Source organism: Dreissena polymorpha, chromosome 7 (genome assembly GCF_020536995.1).
Source record: "Dreissena polymorpha isolate Duluth1 chromosome 7, UMN_Dpol_1.0, whole genome shotgun sequence".
NCBI lineage: Eukaryota > Metazoa > Mollusca > Bivalvia > Myida > Dreissenidae > Dreissena > Dreissena polymorpha.
Window position 1 is genome coordinate 22,909,660 of NC_068361.1, and position 16,217 is coordinate 22,925,876.

General features: G+C 34.7%; 1 protein-coding gene across 1 annotated transcript; it reads right to left on the reverse strand.

The window, feature by feature from the left end:
* Nucleotides 1–1,212: 1,212 nt before the first annotated feature.
* On the reverse strand, nucleotides 1,213–14,480 carry LOC127839529 (uncharacterized). Its single transcript, XM_052367920.1, has 8 exons — nucleotides 14,460–14,480; nucleotides 11,488–11,625; nucleotides 9,844–9,961; nucleotides 8,298–8,455; nucleotides 6,296–6,443; nucleotides 3,603–3,762; nucleotides 1,850–1,991; nucleotides 1,213–1,801 (listed from the first exon to the last, which is right to left on the reverse strand). The coding sequence occupies exons 1-8, from the start codon at nucleotides 14,478–14,480 to the stop codon at nucleotides 1,394–1,396; spliced, it is 1,293 nt and encodes a 430-aa protein (XP_052223880.1). The 3' UTR covers nucleotides 1,213–1,393.
* Nucleotides 14,481–16,217: the final 1,737 nt, after the last annotated feature.

Consider the following 16,217-nt stretch of genomic DNA (forward strand, 5'->3'; position numbering starts at 1 on the left):
GTATCTTATGGAGCTGCACATTTTGAGTGGTGAAAGGTCAAGGTCATCCTTCACAAGGTCAAGGTCATCCTACAATGTCAAACATGATATAGGGGGACATTGTGTTTCACAAACACATCTTGTTGTCTCTGAAGTTTCAGACACCAAAAACTATAATTTTTAAGTGTCCGAGTAATGACGGTTCTCGCTTAGACCTGCATTTTGCATTGACAATTGAGATACCCGACTGTTAAAACCTTAAATATAACATCAAACAATACACTGTCCGTCTAGCAGTTGCTTGGCAGATACATGAGTGTGTAAGAATGTATGCATATGTGTGTGCATGTGCATGTGTGCATACGTAAGTGAGAAAGTATGTATTTCTGTCGAACATTCTCCTGTTAGTTGTATGCGCTTATTACCAAACGCATTTTTATACAGCATTTTATTCATTTTATTTTTACTTTACATTTAAACATTTGAAAACATAAACACTACATAGGATATTCATGTTTTAGAAACCATATAAAATATCACCAAATACACAAAATGTTATCCAATTGGCAATTAGAAATGTGTCACCAACCCGGAATGACCCACAACTTATGTTTGGAAACAGAAACATTCACTTAAATTGTTGTATATTTCATCTAGCATCAATGTCATTCAACTGTGAAAAATTGAGCGATATCCACCGATTACTTAAAGAGAAGTTGAAAACACCAGCTTATTTATACAAATGTTATCATTCTGCCATGAATCATTATATACCAAAATAATGATTATTTTATTGAATCATGAAACCTGAGATCCATTATAACTATAAAAAGCAAATATATTGCATTCAAGATATCACAAATTAAAATGAAAATAAATAATTGCTAGTCATGCAGGTAGACTAACACACACCAAAAAATCAGGTATAAATCTTGAACTTTTGAGCAAAAAGGTCCTCAATACTGTTATTCTAGAGATCTTTTAGTCATGCAGGTAGAATAACACACCAAAAATCCGGAAACAGAATGTCGGACTGACAGACGGATGAACATGTTATAAAATTATTATTTGTACATTAACAAAGTTTTTCACATATTCTTTTTAAAATGCAAGTAAGAACTCTAAGCCAAATATTCAATGTAAATACACACAGATATTATCTTTAAATAACACATGAAATGGTCATAAAACACACACAACGCATATCACATACAGTTAAAATCAAGTATACCCTAGCTATAACAAAAAGTCTTGTTCAGTTTGTCCAAAATGACAGTTGAATGTTAAAAAATTAAGTTAACCGTATTTAAGGGAAAATGACACAACAAGACCTAATGAAATACAGTTTGGTAAATGGATGATTATCATTTGATATTGACAAAAGATTACTTATTCTTGTTATTATTAAATCCAATTAACAGATTTTTTGTTTCTTGAAGTTTTTTAGTAAGCTTTTGTCTATGATGTTTCTTTTGTCTTCCCAGGTTGGTTCTAAATAACCCTCCCACTTCACCAGATACTGGACCTTTCTTCCTACCTTCCTTTCATCCAGTAAGGTTTCAACAGTGAAAATGTCAGTAGTTGTCTCCACCGCCTCTTGTTTAGTCATTAATGATATAAAGGTAGTTGCTTGTGTTTCCATCCATTCATCATAACTGATATCACAAGTGGGCGCAACCTCCACTGGTGTGCTCAATGTACTTGTACTGTCCGAAGTGGGCGCAACCTCCACTGGTGTGCTCAATGTACTTGTACTGTCCAAAGTGGGCGCAACCTCCACTGGTGTGGTCAATGAACTTGTACTGTCTGAAGTGGGCGCAACCTCCACTGGTGTGGTCAATGAACTTGTACTGTCTGAAGTGGGCTCAACCTCCACTGGTGTGGTCAATGAACTTGTACTGTCCGAAGTGGGCGCAACCTCCACTGGTGTGGTCAACGAACTTGTACAGTTCGAAGTTGGCGCAACCTCCACTGGTGTGCTCAATGAACTTGTAGTTTGAAGTCTGTTAATTCTGTAAATAAAGGCATACTATATTACAACACAAGAGTGAATTTGGCTAAAATGTTCACTAGTTAGTGTAGATTCCATAAGACTTTGAAAGCTGAGAACAAAACAAATCTCATTTCATTTTAAACAATTCCAGAAGTGATAAAGCTTATAATTATGTTATTATGCTAAAGCCCCAAGCGCAACGTTGTTATGAATATTAGTGATTACTAGGTGAAAAGCATTAGACTTAGACAGCTAAAATAATTGTTTGGTTGATATGTTTTTGATTTTAAGATGTCTGTCCGTTTTTATTTATATATCACTCACATGACAGGATTGTTAGCATACTGGAACATTTCCCTGGGCAAGCTAAGCTGTTATTATCTCGAAGGGGGAGGGGCCCTAAAATAATTTGCCTTAAGGCGTGCATATAAAAATATTGATAGCATTTATGTCTCCCAGGCTATCTGAACGCAATATAAACGATTGCATCTGGTATTGCCCATTCTGTGAGCCTGTTACGCCTTTTTATAATTAAGACTGTTAGCTTTGCCCAAAAAGCAGGTATTTGACACATGGAATGATTCAGGTTCCCCCCAAAATGCTTTGTTGGTATGTAAGATTGCAGTTTATAATGTCTCCTTGGACCATTTAATACCAATTATTAGGTACCCTCCATAAAGAGGATATAAGTTAAAATGCTAGTGATACTGAAAGATGCTAAATTTTGTCTAAAGTTTCTACCATACGAGTGAAAATGAAAGTTCAACGAAAGCGGAACAAGTACTCAAACTTTTTTTCTTACACTTTAATTCATTTATTTGTATTAATTTTAAAATGTGTTAACCTTTACAGGAAACATTATTCCCAATGTATTTATAGCTTTGTATACATTTTTTTTCTATTTGGAAACTGTGACAAGAGTTTTTTTAAATTCTCTGAATATAGGCCCTTGTTTTGATGGATTCAAAAGCAGTTTAAACATTTCACACATTATGAAATATTTATTTTACATGACAAATTATAAATAATCATTAAATAAAACGTTCTATGCTTTATAAAATAAATTAATGTAAAGATGCAGCTTTTAAGACAAGATGCACTAAGTAAAAAAATATAACAAGACTATTGCCAATCATTATACTGTCCCAAACCGGCTCCACCATTGTCAGCATTTTTTATATTTTTATATATTTGTTGCTAAAGCAACCTTAATTTTTTACATAGTAACACATTCACATGACGTGCATAATGTCCATATTGCCATCTATCCTTGTTTCAAGTTTCATGAAAAAATATGAAAAACTTTAAAAGTATAATTCAGAAAAGTGTGACAGACTGACTGACAGACAGAGCAAATACCATAAGTCCCCTCCGGTGAAACCGGTAGGGGACAATAAAGAAAATGATGTTAAGATTTGGGAGTAACGGGTCACTCTATTATGTGACACTTGCTGTTTGTTTAAGTTCTGCATAATAACAATTATTCCAAATATACTTTCTGCCAACTTCACACAAAATATGGTCATCTTGATCTTAAAGTGGAAGTTTAGGACCTCATTTGCATTTCAAGACATTACATATGATTAGCTTTACATTACAATATAAATGGTAAGATCTATGGATTACGTACACTTGTATTTTCTGCACGGCCAGAATTTGCTTTAACTTGTCCACACCGTAATGAGACAAGTGCTTCAGTGGCATCACACTTTCTGGAAGACCTGAGACTTCAACAGTCTGTCCAATCACCTTATTGTAATTAAAGCCTGTGGTGACTCCAGTAGCAGCATCTAAAACATGAGATGTTAGTGCAATACACAGGGTTGAATTGGCATTGACTAGATTGTAACCAAAAGCAACAAGGATATCAGTAATAGTGATGGAAGCTCCCTGATGATGCTTTGTCGATATATGGGTTAATTATGTGGACAAATATGTGACCTTGAGAAAATCTATTATGTGCCTTAGTGACCTTGATCCCAATGACCTTAAACCTCATAAAATGTAGAGGTCCATGCAAGGTACCTACATGCCAAATATGCAAGAGATCAATAAAATATTTAAGGCGCTATGAGAAATTGTAACAAAAGTGTGACCTTGAGAAAATCTATTATTAGCCTTGGTGACCTTGAACCCAGTGACCTCAAACCTCATAAAAAGGTAGAGGTCCATGCAAGGTACCTACATGCCAAATATGTAAGAGATCAGTAATAGAGTAAAATATTGAAGGTGCTATGAAAAACTCTAACAAAAGTTTGACCTTGAGAAAATCTACTATTAGCCTCGTTGACCTAGACCCCAGTGACCTCAAACCTTATCAAAAGGTAGAGGTCAATGCAAGGTATCTACATGCCAAATATGTAAGAGATTGGTAAAATATTGAAGATGAATATATGAGAAACTATTAAAAAGTTTGGCGGAAGGAAGGACAACTGGCAACTATATGCACACCATATATATATATATATATATATATATATGGGGAATATATGGGGAGCATAATAAGGTCATATTTTGGTCACATACATGACTATCTGTTTCATAAAAAACACCAGTCAATGTTATACTAAGACACAGACTTAAGTCACAAACATTCTTTAAATTTATATGATACCCTTTTTAAGCCAGTTTTAAGAAACTCAGTCATCATCTTCAAATTCTAACATAAAGCAACAAACATGTGTAAAGATCAAGAAGGAAGTATTAGGAATCATATAATATCATATAGGTGTGTGATTAAGGAGAAGTCTGAGGGAGGTAAATTCTATGGACTGATTTTGAAAAATAAGAAGTGCATATTGGCTGAAAAACCTCTTACAACAGTACCTTATCTAATTTTTTTTGTACGAATTAACATGATTACAAGAAATGATTCTTGAAATATACTAAAGCCATGGAAAAATCACAGATTCATACACATGATCATTTACTTAAATTATATTTTTACACCTTACTTGAGTATTTCTCGGGTTAAAGACACAAAGTCGACTTCAAGGAAATCAGTATTGACATAACAACAATGAACATATAGACGAGTTGACAGATTGTATCAATAAACGATTACAACAATCTTTACATGACTTACTGTACAATCTGTTCATGTGCTCTTGAGCTCTCTTGCGTAGTCCTTTGATTGATTCTTTTTCTTCTTCAACACTGTGAGACTCTTAAACATGATAGCATATATGTAAACCGGCAAATATCTCTGATAACATGAACAATTTATTATAACAAATGTTAATTTGTACTTATTTGGTTCCCATTTTGTAATAATGGAACATGAAGCAGCTAACCTAGGTTTTTCTAAACCTCTCAGTGTACATCTTAAAATTAACACCATAATTAACATTGAAGAAGACCTTTGGCATTTCGTAACATTTGTTTGTTTGCTGTTGCCTACCCAAAGCTGCTTGTAACACGTATGTAGCTAGGCAATTAAAAAAGAATGAATAATACACAAATTATAAATAATTCATTCAAGTTCAAAATGTTGCATAACTCAGACACTTGTCATTGAAATGGATATGCTGACTGGATAAATTGGATTACTATATGTTCTCCCTATGGGGACTCAACAAGTAACAAAGCTGACAAATATAAATGTGTTTTTAATACTGTGATTCTTAGACCTGATTTTGTCGAATAGTTACGAGTATTTTCTTCTGACTTGGAGTGTGTTTTAGTGCAAATAACAGAGAGATTATATGAATTACAAGTCACAATTCATGATACATAATGTTTGATCATAGAAATAAGCTACATTTGACAATGTTTGCTTTTCAAAACTGGGCCTGGGGATCATATAACCCACAAGTAAACAAAATCTTTACTATTTTGGCTTGGCAGACTCAATATAGAATTAACTATCAACAGACTTCACCACATATTTCAAGACTATTGCCAAGCAATATGTGTCCCCTATTGGCTCCAGCATTGTCAAAAGTATCATTTATATATATATTTGTTGCCATAGCAACCAGACATTTTGCATAGGAACCAAATGAAATGAGGTGCATAATGTCCTTATTGCCAACTATCCATGTTTCAAGTTTCATGAAAAAATATTAAGAACTTTTAAAGTTATCGCAGGATCCATAAAAGTCAAACAGACTGACAGACTGACGGATATTGAAGCTTTAACAGTAACATTGTCTTTGTTTACCAATGTGGATACTTAGTAAGCATTTGAAGAGGCGTAAACACATGTTTGCAAAACTTTTAACAAACATGTACAATTCAATTTGTTTAAAGCTATCAAAATGAATGTTGTTAACAGTACATGTAGTTACAAAGACAAAAATCTTTATTTAAATATAATTTTACCTCGCAACAAAAATGAGCGTAGATCCTGCATGATTTCTGGTTTTTGGCAAATGTATGAATGGACCAACCCAGTTCCACAAACAACTTCGCTGCCATTTTCTATTCCAATGACAGCAAGGTCTACTCCGAGCTGTTGAAGTATCTCCAGCTACAGAAAAGTGAATGTTTTGTTAATAATACATGACCTATTTACGTTTGTAAAGACATCATAATTAAAGGAGGACATAATTAACATAATCTTAAAAAAAACTATTAACGGAGACAAAATAAAGTTTCCCTAATTGTTTGTTTACAGGTCTGGAGCTTCTGGCAATTTGGTCAATTCAAAGACAGCAAATGCACACTTAAGCCAACTATTTTCAGGATTTGTTGGCTTGTTATATATAAGTAAGACTTATCCTTGGCTTTATCAAATGTTTAATAAAATAAAAAACAAGGGTGACAACAAAAAAACACAAATCATAGGAGCATCAAACTTATAAGGTTTAATTTAAAACTTATTTTTATTACCCATCCCGATTAATTGATTATTGAATTATACACTGTTGAACAAAACATGGATAATATTTATATCACAATCATAAACTTATTACGATAACAGAATTGATCACAACTTTTTTGCTAAAAAAACTTGAACTTTTTGCATAACATTTGACTTGCAATGGCAACGGTTATTCGGTTTATCGGTTATCCATTTCTTAAGGAGGTTAACTGGTTACAATATTAATATTTGGTTACTCTTCAGAAAACACACTTTTTGGTTGAATGCTCAAATGTTTAGTGTTTTTTTTTACTTCATTTCACTGTATTGGCTTATCTGCTTATCTTATCGCAAATTATCGGCAATTACGACCCGTGATGCCTCAAGCGGATCAAAAGCAATTAGAGTTGTAACTATCGGGGTGCAGCATATATATGAACAGATTTTATTGTGCGATTGTGTTTACTACCATTGCTTGATAAAATCAATATCGCTGGACACAGTGATTACACCTGATAACTTTTGTTTTAAAAACTATTGCAAACTTAAACACCTTAATTAAGACATTGAGTATAAACAGGCCTTAACAACAGAGGTAAGGAAACCACAATGCCCATCACAAAATATATTTACGCTAATTGACAATTGTTATTAATCAGCAAACTGTTAATGCACATAATTCTTAAACAATAATGAGTGTTAATAAAACACAACATAATTCAAATTCTGCACTAGCTTTTATTGGTCAAGGTGTAGAACAAAAATTATGTGTAAATCACATAAAGGTAATATTACAACAGAGAAACATCACAGTTCACCCACATGCATGTAAACAATGTTGGAAATAACCAAGTATTGGATTCCAAATGTATATTCCCAATTTAATGGACCAACACAATTTGTATAGAAACAGTATTTAATTGATAACATGGTTTCAGTAATTATTTTTTCATTCATGTGTCAATACGCCAGTTGGGAGATCAATAAGGTTGAGAAGTTCAAAACACAATCTTCAGGAGTCTATAACTTAAAAAAACAAGACAAAACCATTATTTTGCCAAAAATCATTTCAGAACGATCTTATATATGCTGTATGATCACTCACCTACACAATAAATTCATTCAACTTTGAAAGTATGACAAAATTCCACCTACTGGTTAAATAGGACATTTGAAACCCAAAGTTCTGGAAGTAGGTACTTACAGACAGACAAGTGCACCTACTAGTGACAGAGGACATTTGAAACCCAAAGTTCTCGAAGTAGGTACTTACAGACAGACAAATTCAACTCAATATGTCTCCCATTGCAATTGGATTAAAAAGGGACATGAATACATGCATAATGCAGATGGAGGGTATGTTCAATACGTATAACAGAGGCATCATTTATTCAGAGTATACACCACTTATATGTAATTAAAACTAACCTTTTACAATTTGTCTTTGCAATAAGCAACATTTCATAACTAACAATATTGGCAATACTTGGCAAAAAGTCATGAAAGAATAATTATACATACCCTTGAATGAATCTCTTTGATCATCTGTTTTATCGCCCTGGCTGGATTCAAGACAGCTTGGTCCTTTATGACAGCTGCCCTTTCTGCATATTCACCTTTTTCTGTAGGTGATAACATGTTCCAGGATTCTGCCCATGTTGACATAGGGCCTAATGAATCTGCAAATGGAGTAAAATGATATTACTAAAGACATATATCAAATGAGTTTGTAGTTGCTTGCAGGATTTTTTTGGGGTCGTGGGGGAAGGGGCCTTAAGCCCTTATGTGGGGGAAATTTTACGTGGGATTTTCCACTTTGGGGAAAAATTGTGGGCGTGGGAATTTTCGCTGCTTTCCCCTTTTTGGGGGATTTGTTTACTTACTCTCTCATTATTACAATACGTTTGTACATGTTTGCACTATATTCATTGTTTTTTTCATAATTTATTACGTTTTGCAAGATTAAATTGAAATAGAATTGAGATATTATAATCATGAGACACATCTTTCTATTTAAAAAAAAATAAAAATAAAATATTTTTAATTTTTTTTTTGGGGGGGGGGGGAATTTTTGGTTCTGAAAGGGGAAAAACCAGCCTAGTTTGGTGGGGGAAGACGCCGATATTCGGCGTCTGTTATATAAGGTAAAAAAAACCTGGCTTGTTAATTTTAACTGCTTGGAGTGTGCTTTACAATGTTTAATTTTAACTGCTTGCAGTGTGCTTTATCAAGAATTTGACCAGAGTTTGACTTTCATGGAAGGTTTTTGCATACACAATTTTGCAGAAAAACAAAAGTGCAAAGCACAGTGTACTCATTACTTTCTTCTTAAAGGCCACTGATGCTGAAACTGGTACTTGAAAGATTAACATGCAGTTCACTGATGACATGTGAGGAAATATACCCCCCCCCCTGATTTCTACAACCAAATGTATCTCCAATGTGCGCTGTTGGATGCTAGCCCAAATCAGTTATAAAATTGGCAATTAAGTTTTTTCCTTAGCGCCAGGTAGGTAATGGCATTATTATATAAAGGAACAAGCGATTTGTTTGTGAAACACTATGTCCCCATATATGTTACCTTTGACCTTGAAGGATGACCTTGACCTTCACCTTTCACCACTCAAAATATGCAGCTCCATGAGATACTCATGCATGCCAAATATCAAGTCGCTATCTTCAATGTTGCAAAAGTGTACATTAAATAAGCGATTTTGACCCATATATTTGACCTTTGACCTTAAAGGATGACCTTGACCTTTCACCACTCAAAATGTGCAGCTCCATGAGATACACATGCATGCAAAATTAAAGTTGCTATCTTCAATATTGCAAAAGATATGGATAATGTTTGACCAAACGAACAGACAGACAGACCAAAAGACAGGGCAAAAACACTATGTCACCCACTATAGTGATGGGGGACATAAAAAATGTATGCATAAGTGCATAATAAAATATCATACAGAATTGTTAACATTTTAAACTTTTTTCTTCATCTTTTAAACTTTAATTGTATTATTCTTGATGAAAACAATCATAGGATAAATTCAAACACAATACGTACCTCTCGTTTCTTTTACATACAGATTGTATGCAGAAACACCTTTGGAGTGAACAGCTGTGCGACTGCCATACGTATATTTGCGTCCTGACAGTTTCTTAGCATGATTCCCAACCCATTCCTTAAAATCAATGTCACGTGATTGAAAAGTATATGGTTCACTTCATAAACATAATGAAAATGTTCTTTAAAATCAAATGTATTTTTTTACCAGTATGATTGTTTATTTTATTTAAATACATTTGTTTATACGCTTCAATGCTGAAAGAAGAACTCTAATGAACCTGAAGTAGGCATAGTAAATTTCATACATCATGAAGCCTTCATAATCCTGAAAGTTTAAGTGTTTTTTTTAAATAATTTTAAGTCAAGTTCCTGTTTTTAAAAGTACACAAAATGCAGTAAAGCAAAATAATCGTCTACATTTAATTTTTTTGTTTCTCACAAAGTAACTTATTTCACAGCTTAAAATGGAGATTACACAGACATATTTTTCCACATTAGATGAATATGGCATGTACAGTGTATAATATGTGTTAATCTGAGTAAATTTCAGGAGAAATACTTTCTAAGTAGTATCAGCCCAGTCTTCACTCTAACTATAAGCCCGCCAGCACGGGACTGATGAAATGTTATTCAGGCTACTAGAAATTAATAACATATTTATTTTATTGACCCCAGCTTTATTCTACTATATGTATATGTTGTTACGTTTTGTGGCGTAGTGTACTGTTTTGGCAATTGGTTACTTGCCATAAATAAATGACCACGAAGGTGTGTATGATAGCAGTGCAATACTGTTTCACTTCTTTAGATTATATAGTCAGGCTATTGCATTTTTTGTCCGTTTTAGATAAAGCTTCATAATTCGGGATAGTGGTTTAAATATATTAACGTGAAGACTGTATCAGCCCATTGCAATCTTTATTTGATACATATTGGAAGAATGACTGCATAATTTGCAGAACGAGTGAAAAGACAAAACTGTCAGGCACTCGTCCTGCAGAACAAGTAGTGCAGTGTTTGAGAAAAAACAAACTTGATGATGTCTTTCTGAGAAAAAAAATCTGTTCATACCCAAGATTAGATTATAATACTTAACTAAAACAGCATTGTCAATTTTAAAGGGGCCTTTTCACAGATTTTGGGATATTTTGAAATTGTCATTTAATGCTTTATATTGATAAATGTAAACTTTGGATCTAAAAAGCTCCAGTAAAAAATCAAGAATTGATTTATTTTTTTAAAGGGAAAAAAATTGCTGCATCAGGGCTCGAACCAGTGACCCCCAGAGTCCTGGAGTAAAAATCAATCAGACCGCTCGGCCATCCTGCCAACTATGTATGACCGCCGTATTTTATACTTTATATAACATTATCCTCGTAGTTTCACAAAATTAAACGGTAACAACAGAACTATACATATTATTCAATCGTTTTGCGTTGCAACGCTTTAAAATTTTCAGGTTTTTAAATCTTCAAAAGATGCATATAATGGCTATAGTACATCATTGTAAATTTTCAGTATTACTGTTTCCACACAAATATCATAACTAAAACGAAAATGTGCTAATCTGAAATAACTGTTTTGAATTTTGTCAATTTACCAAATAGTAAAAAGATCCCTTGAATACAAAACAGTTATTACCTTGACAACGTTAATGTCTAGCCCCGTTTCTTGGGCGGCCTTGTTGTGGTACTCAGCTTTCTCCTTTCCCTTCGAAATCATCCCTTCGTCAAAGAACTTTAATAATATCTCTTTCTGATTTTCTGTTATTTTGGTTCTCTGAAAAAGGAATATTCTGTAGTAATATAATGATTTAGACCAAAAACAAATCAGGTTGAATTATTTTGTGAACAGGGGCATCCATATAGTATGTCATGCTTTAGAGGGGGAGGCATGAGAAAGTGTGACAGCTTGTGACAGGGGGAGGGCGGTCAGGCCATTGATGACATCACACATTTCTGTTGTGTTTTTTTTAAAGTTTTTTTTACAATTAAATGGCTTAATTTTTTTTCAAACATTTTGTGAAACATGTGAATAGAGTTTTATGACAAAAAAGCATGAAATGTGTATTTCTTGAATGTGTTTTTCATGATTTGTCTCGCTAGGAATGCTATTACGCTGTTGCAAAGCATTGTTTTATGTCTGCAGCATAATAACACTTGAAAGATTATCTTAAACTTGACCTCACTCATGTTAATAAAAAGAATATAATGTTTTTCTGTATTCATCTTTTGAAACTTTTGAATAATGTCTCGTAAACATAGCTTATCAATAAACTTGATTGGCATGTTATATCATCCATGACTCAATTTATCATCAAACTGCAAAACTAAAAAAACTAAATTTTATATCAATTTTTGACATGCTTCCAAATGTCAGTTTATTCCCGTTTTGTGAAAGTATCTTTAACTATATAACTCGTATAATGAGGTCTCAATTATAAGAACGAAAACAATTGCCGTCTCAATCCCTGTGTTTGGAATTAACTGATATGACTTGCTTTTGTACATCCACTCATGCCCAAAGATGTTACTTGTGACAGTTTGTGACACAAAAGGGGAGGGGTGGGGGGTAAAAGTCAAAAATGATGTGGCATATTTTATGGACGGAAAAAAACAACCAAAATAAACCTATTCAGCGTGAAATAAGAAGCATTTACAGTATATACATGGGTTTGCCAAACATACCCAACTATTGTTAAAATAAAATAAATCAATTTATTTAAAACAAACATAATCATATGCCATAGGCTGATCCAATTGCCAAAGTAAAGTCAATACATTTGATGTTTCACACTTTACAAGTCCTAAATCACCTATTGAAACTTGTCAAAGCCTTCAAAATCACTTAAAATCGTCCGCCCCCCCCCCCCCCTGGAGCCCCAAAACTACAAACTATGCACTTTTTTCGCATTTTAAGAGACTTTGATTTAAGTATATAAGGCATGACATGCTCGAGAAGTGGTTGTCAAAGCCTTCAATATCATTAAAATCGTTAAGCTTCCTTGGGGTTCACGCCCCTTGACTCAATAAATGATAAACTATGCACTTTTTTGGCATTATATGAAGGTACTTTGATAAAAGTACATAAGGCGTGACATGCTCGAGAAGTTGTTGTCAAAGCCTTCAAAATAATTAAAATTGTGAAGTTTCCGGTGCCCCCTTAAAGATAAACTATGCACTTTTTTGGCATTATAAGAAGGTACTTTGATAATAGTATATAAGGAATGACATGCTCGAGAAGTGGTTGTTAAAGCTTTCAAATCACTTAAATCGTGGAGCTTACTGGGGGCTTTGCCCCCTGGACCCCCTAGCAGGGCCTTGCCCTGGACCCCCAGCAAATCTTTCAATATCCCGCCCACCCTAACTAGAAATCCTGGAACTGCCCCTGTATGGGCTTTTAACATGAATGCAGACCTAAACCATGTGTGATTTAAATTAAACTGAATGATTGTTATAGATTGATTATAAGGTTTATTCTGCACATACATACTAAAAAATAACATATTTACATTTTCACAGAAGCTTTAAACAAATTGAATTAAAAACAAACACATATATTGGGTGACCCCATATATTGAGCACTTCAATACAGGGGCGTAGCTAGCATTTTTTTAGCTGTAAGCCCGGATATGATACATAAAAATGGGGGGTCCTCCCCCTGAACATTCTTAAATCCTATGACGCCTGTGGTGAGATTTAAAGTATATCTAGACAAATAATAAGATAAGAAAATATAATACTTTGGCCTGTTTTTCTTAGATATTTTACTGTTTTATCTCAATGTCAGAGAACTAAATCTTGTCTTTGTTCGGCATCAAGGGACCAAACCCGGATTCAGTCAATGGATCGGGATACGGGGGCAAGTGCTCTATTTTAAATATCCGCGGTCATAAACATCATTCGGAATGTTTCTTAAAAATCCAACGATAACCGATTACGACTTACTTTAATGTTAAAAGGGAGACAAGTAGATCTACATGTAGATCTATGTTAACTTGTAACATCAAGTCACGTGAAAGAAGTGAGCTAGAATCTATGCACATAGAAAGAAGAAAAGTTAATAATTGGAAGATATGTCCTTTGACCACCAGAATCCATTGTCTGAGGATTATGTCAATATGAAATGCAGATTTCTAACACCTCACCACTCAGGTCAACATTTAAATGCGTTTTTCGAAAATGAAGCATTTTTATTGTTCATGTTTCAAAAAAGTGTACAGTAGGCCCGGGCCAGCTGTGCCTTATAGCAGCTACGCCCCTGAAATGTCACAGATTAAATTGACTTCATGAGTTATAAATTTGAGATACATTTAGATGTTGACGTTCTGTTCTTCAGATGGAACTCGAGCACTATTGCATTTATGAATTTACAAATTTAGACTGATAACTATAAGTTTATTAAAACAGTGTGATATATCTTAGACGGACACTGACGTCACTGTATTGTCAGTTAAGCCCTTGAAAGTATTGCGACTTATTTCCAAAGCGGTATATTGTTCATATCATGTTACTTTATCAATATTTATTTAGCAATATTAAATTATAATCAAATGTAATGATGTATCCATTGCAATCAACTAAATAAGAAAAATCTACAAAAAAAGTTCTTACCAACTTTACCAAGGCAGCCATTTTCCCCGGATTCAGAGAGCGTGTGGATGTTGCAATTTGTGTACGCGTTTGCCTCAAAATCTTGTGACGTCAAACATCTTGATCGATTGTTACTAATTGTAAACACTTTATTTTCGCGAGCAATCAGTGTTGGATATTGGTTAAGAAAACATCAAAATAAGCCGTCCATTGTCTCGACCGATATTTCAAGATAAATGTGTCAATTACGTCTTCGCTAATAGTCCCCAATCCCTTTAGTTCGCTACTTAAATTTTCGCGAGTTTAAACAAAACAATAATGCCAATTATCAAAACAGGCCCCATTGTTTGTAACCACTAAGGTACTAATTTATTGCTTTCTTTGTTTGTTGACACGTTATTTAGTACCGTCGTTGGTGCGACATGTTGGAACTACTAAACTTGGCGCAAGCGTATGTTGGCAGTATGCCGCACTCAAAACGTTTATCGTATGAATTAATTAATTATTGCATGAAAAAAATGTATAAAGTTTTTCTCCAAAAATGTAACCGTTTAACTGGTTGTTTCGGTAATCTAACTAGTTAACCTCTTGCATACCTACATAAAATAGTTTCTATACCACCACGCACTGTACAAGAGGCTAACCCCATACCAAATGGTATGATGGTAATACCATTGCCTGTCCTTACAGGCTAACTCCGTTAACCTAAGGCCTGTTGAACAGACTAACTCGAGTTGTATCGGGTGAGATCTGACGATTATAGAATAATTTAATAAGTAAAATTGAGCAGCGCCGTGGAAAAACTGAGTTTAATGCATTTGCGTAAAGTATCATCTCAGATGAACCGCACATTGTAATCAGGGACCACACTTGCACATTGTAATCAGGGACCACACTTGCACATTGTAATCAGGGACCACACTTGCACATTGTAATCAGGGACCACACTTGCACATTGTAATCAGGGACCACACTTGCACATTGTAATCAGGGACCACACTTGCACATTGTAATCAGGGACCACACTTGCACATTGTAATCAGGGACCACACTTGCACATTGTAATCAGGGACCACACTTGCACATTGTAATCAGGGACCACACTTGCACATTGTAATCAGGGACCACACTTGCACATTGTAATCAGGGACCACACTTGCACATTGTGATCAGGGACCACACTTGCACATTGTAATCAGGGACCACACTTGCACATTGTAATCAGGGACCACACTTGCACATTGTAATCAGGGACCACACTTGCACATTGTAATCAGGGACCACACTTGCACATTGTAATCAGGGACCACACTTGCACATTGTAATCAGGGACCACACTTGCACATTGTAATCAGGGACCACACTTGCACATTGTGATCAGGGACCACACTTGCACATTTTAATCAGGGACCACACTTGCACATTGTAATCAGGGACCACACTTGCACATTGTAATCAGGGACCACACTTGCACATTGTAATCAGGGACCACACTTGCACATTGTAATCAGGGACCTCACTTGCACATTGTAATCAGGGACCACACTTGCACATTGTAATCAGGGACCACACTTGCACATTGTAATCAGGGACCACACTTGCACATTGTAATCAGGGACCACACTTGCACATTGTAATCAGGGACCACTCTTGCACATTGTAATCAGGGACCACACTTGCACATTGTAATCAGGGACCACACTTGCACATTGTAATCAGGGACCACACTTGCACATTGTAATCAGGGACCACACTTGCACATTGTAATCAGGGACCACA

Excerpts from the sequence above, each read along its gene's own strand:
- LOC127839529 (XM_052367920.1), bottom strand. The coding sequence starts at position 14,480 with ATGGCTGCCTTGGTAAAGTTG. Across the intron at positions 3,763-6,295 it reads ACGCTCATTTTTGTTGCGAG|ATGCTGCTACTGGAGTCACC; the intron begins GTAAAATTATAT and ends CTCATGTTTTAG. Across the intron at positions 1,802-1,849 it reads CATTGACCACACCAGTGGAG|GTTGCGCCCACTTCAGACAG; the intron begins GTTGAGCCCACT and ends ACACCAGTGGAG.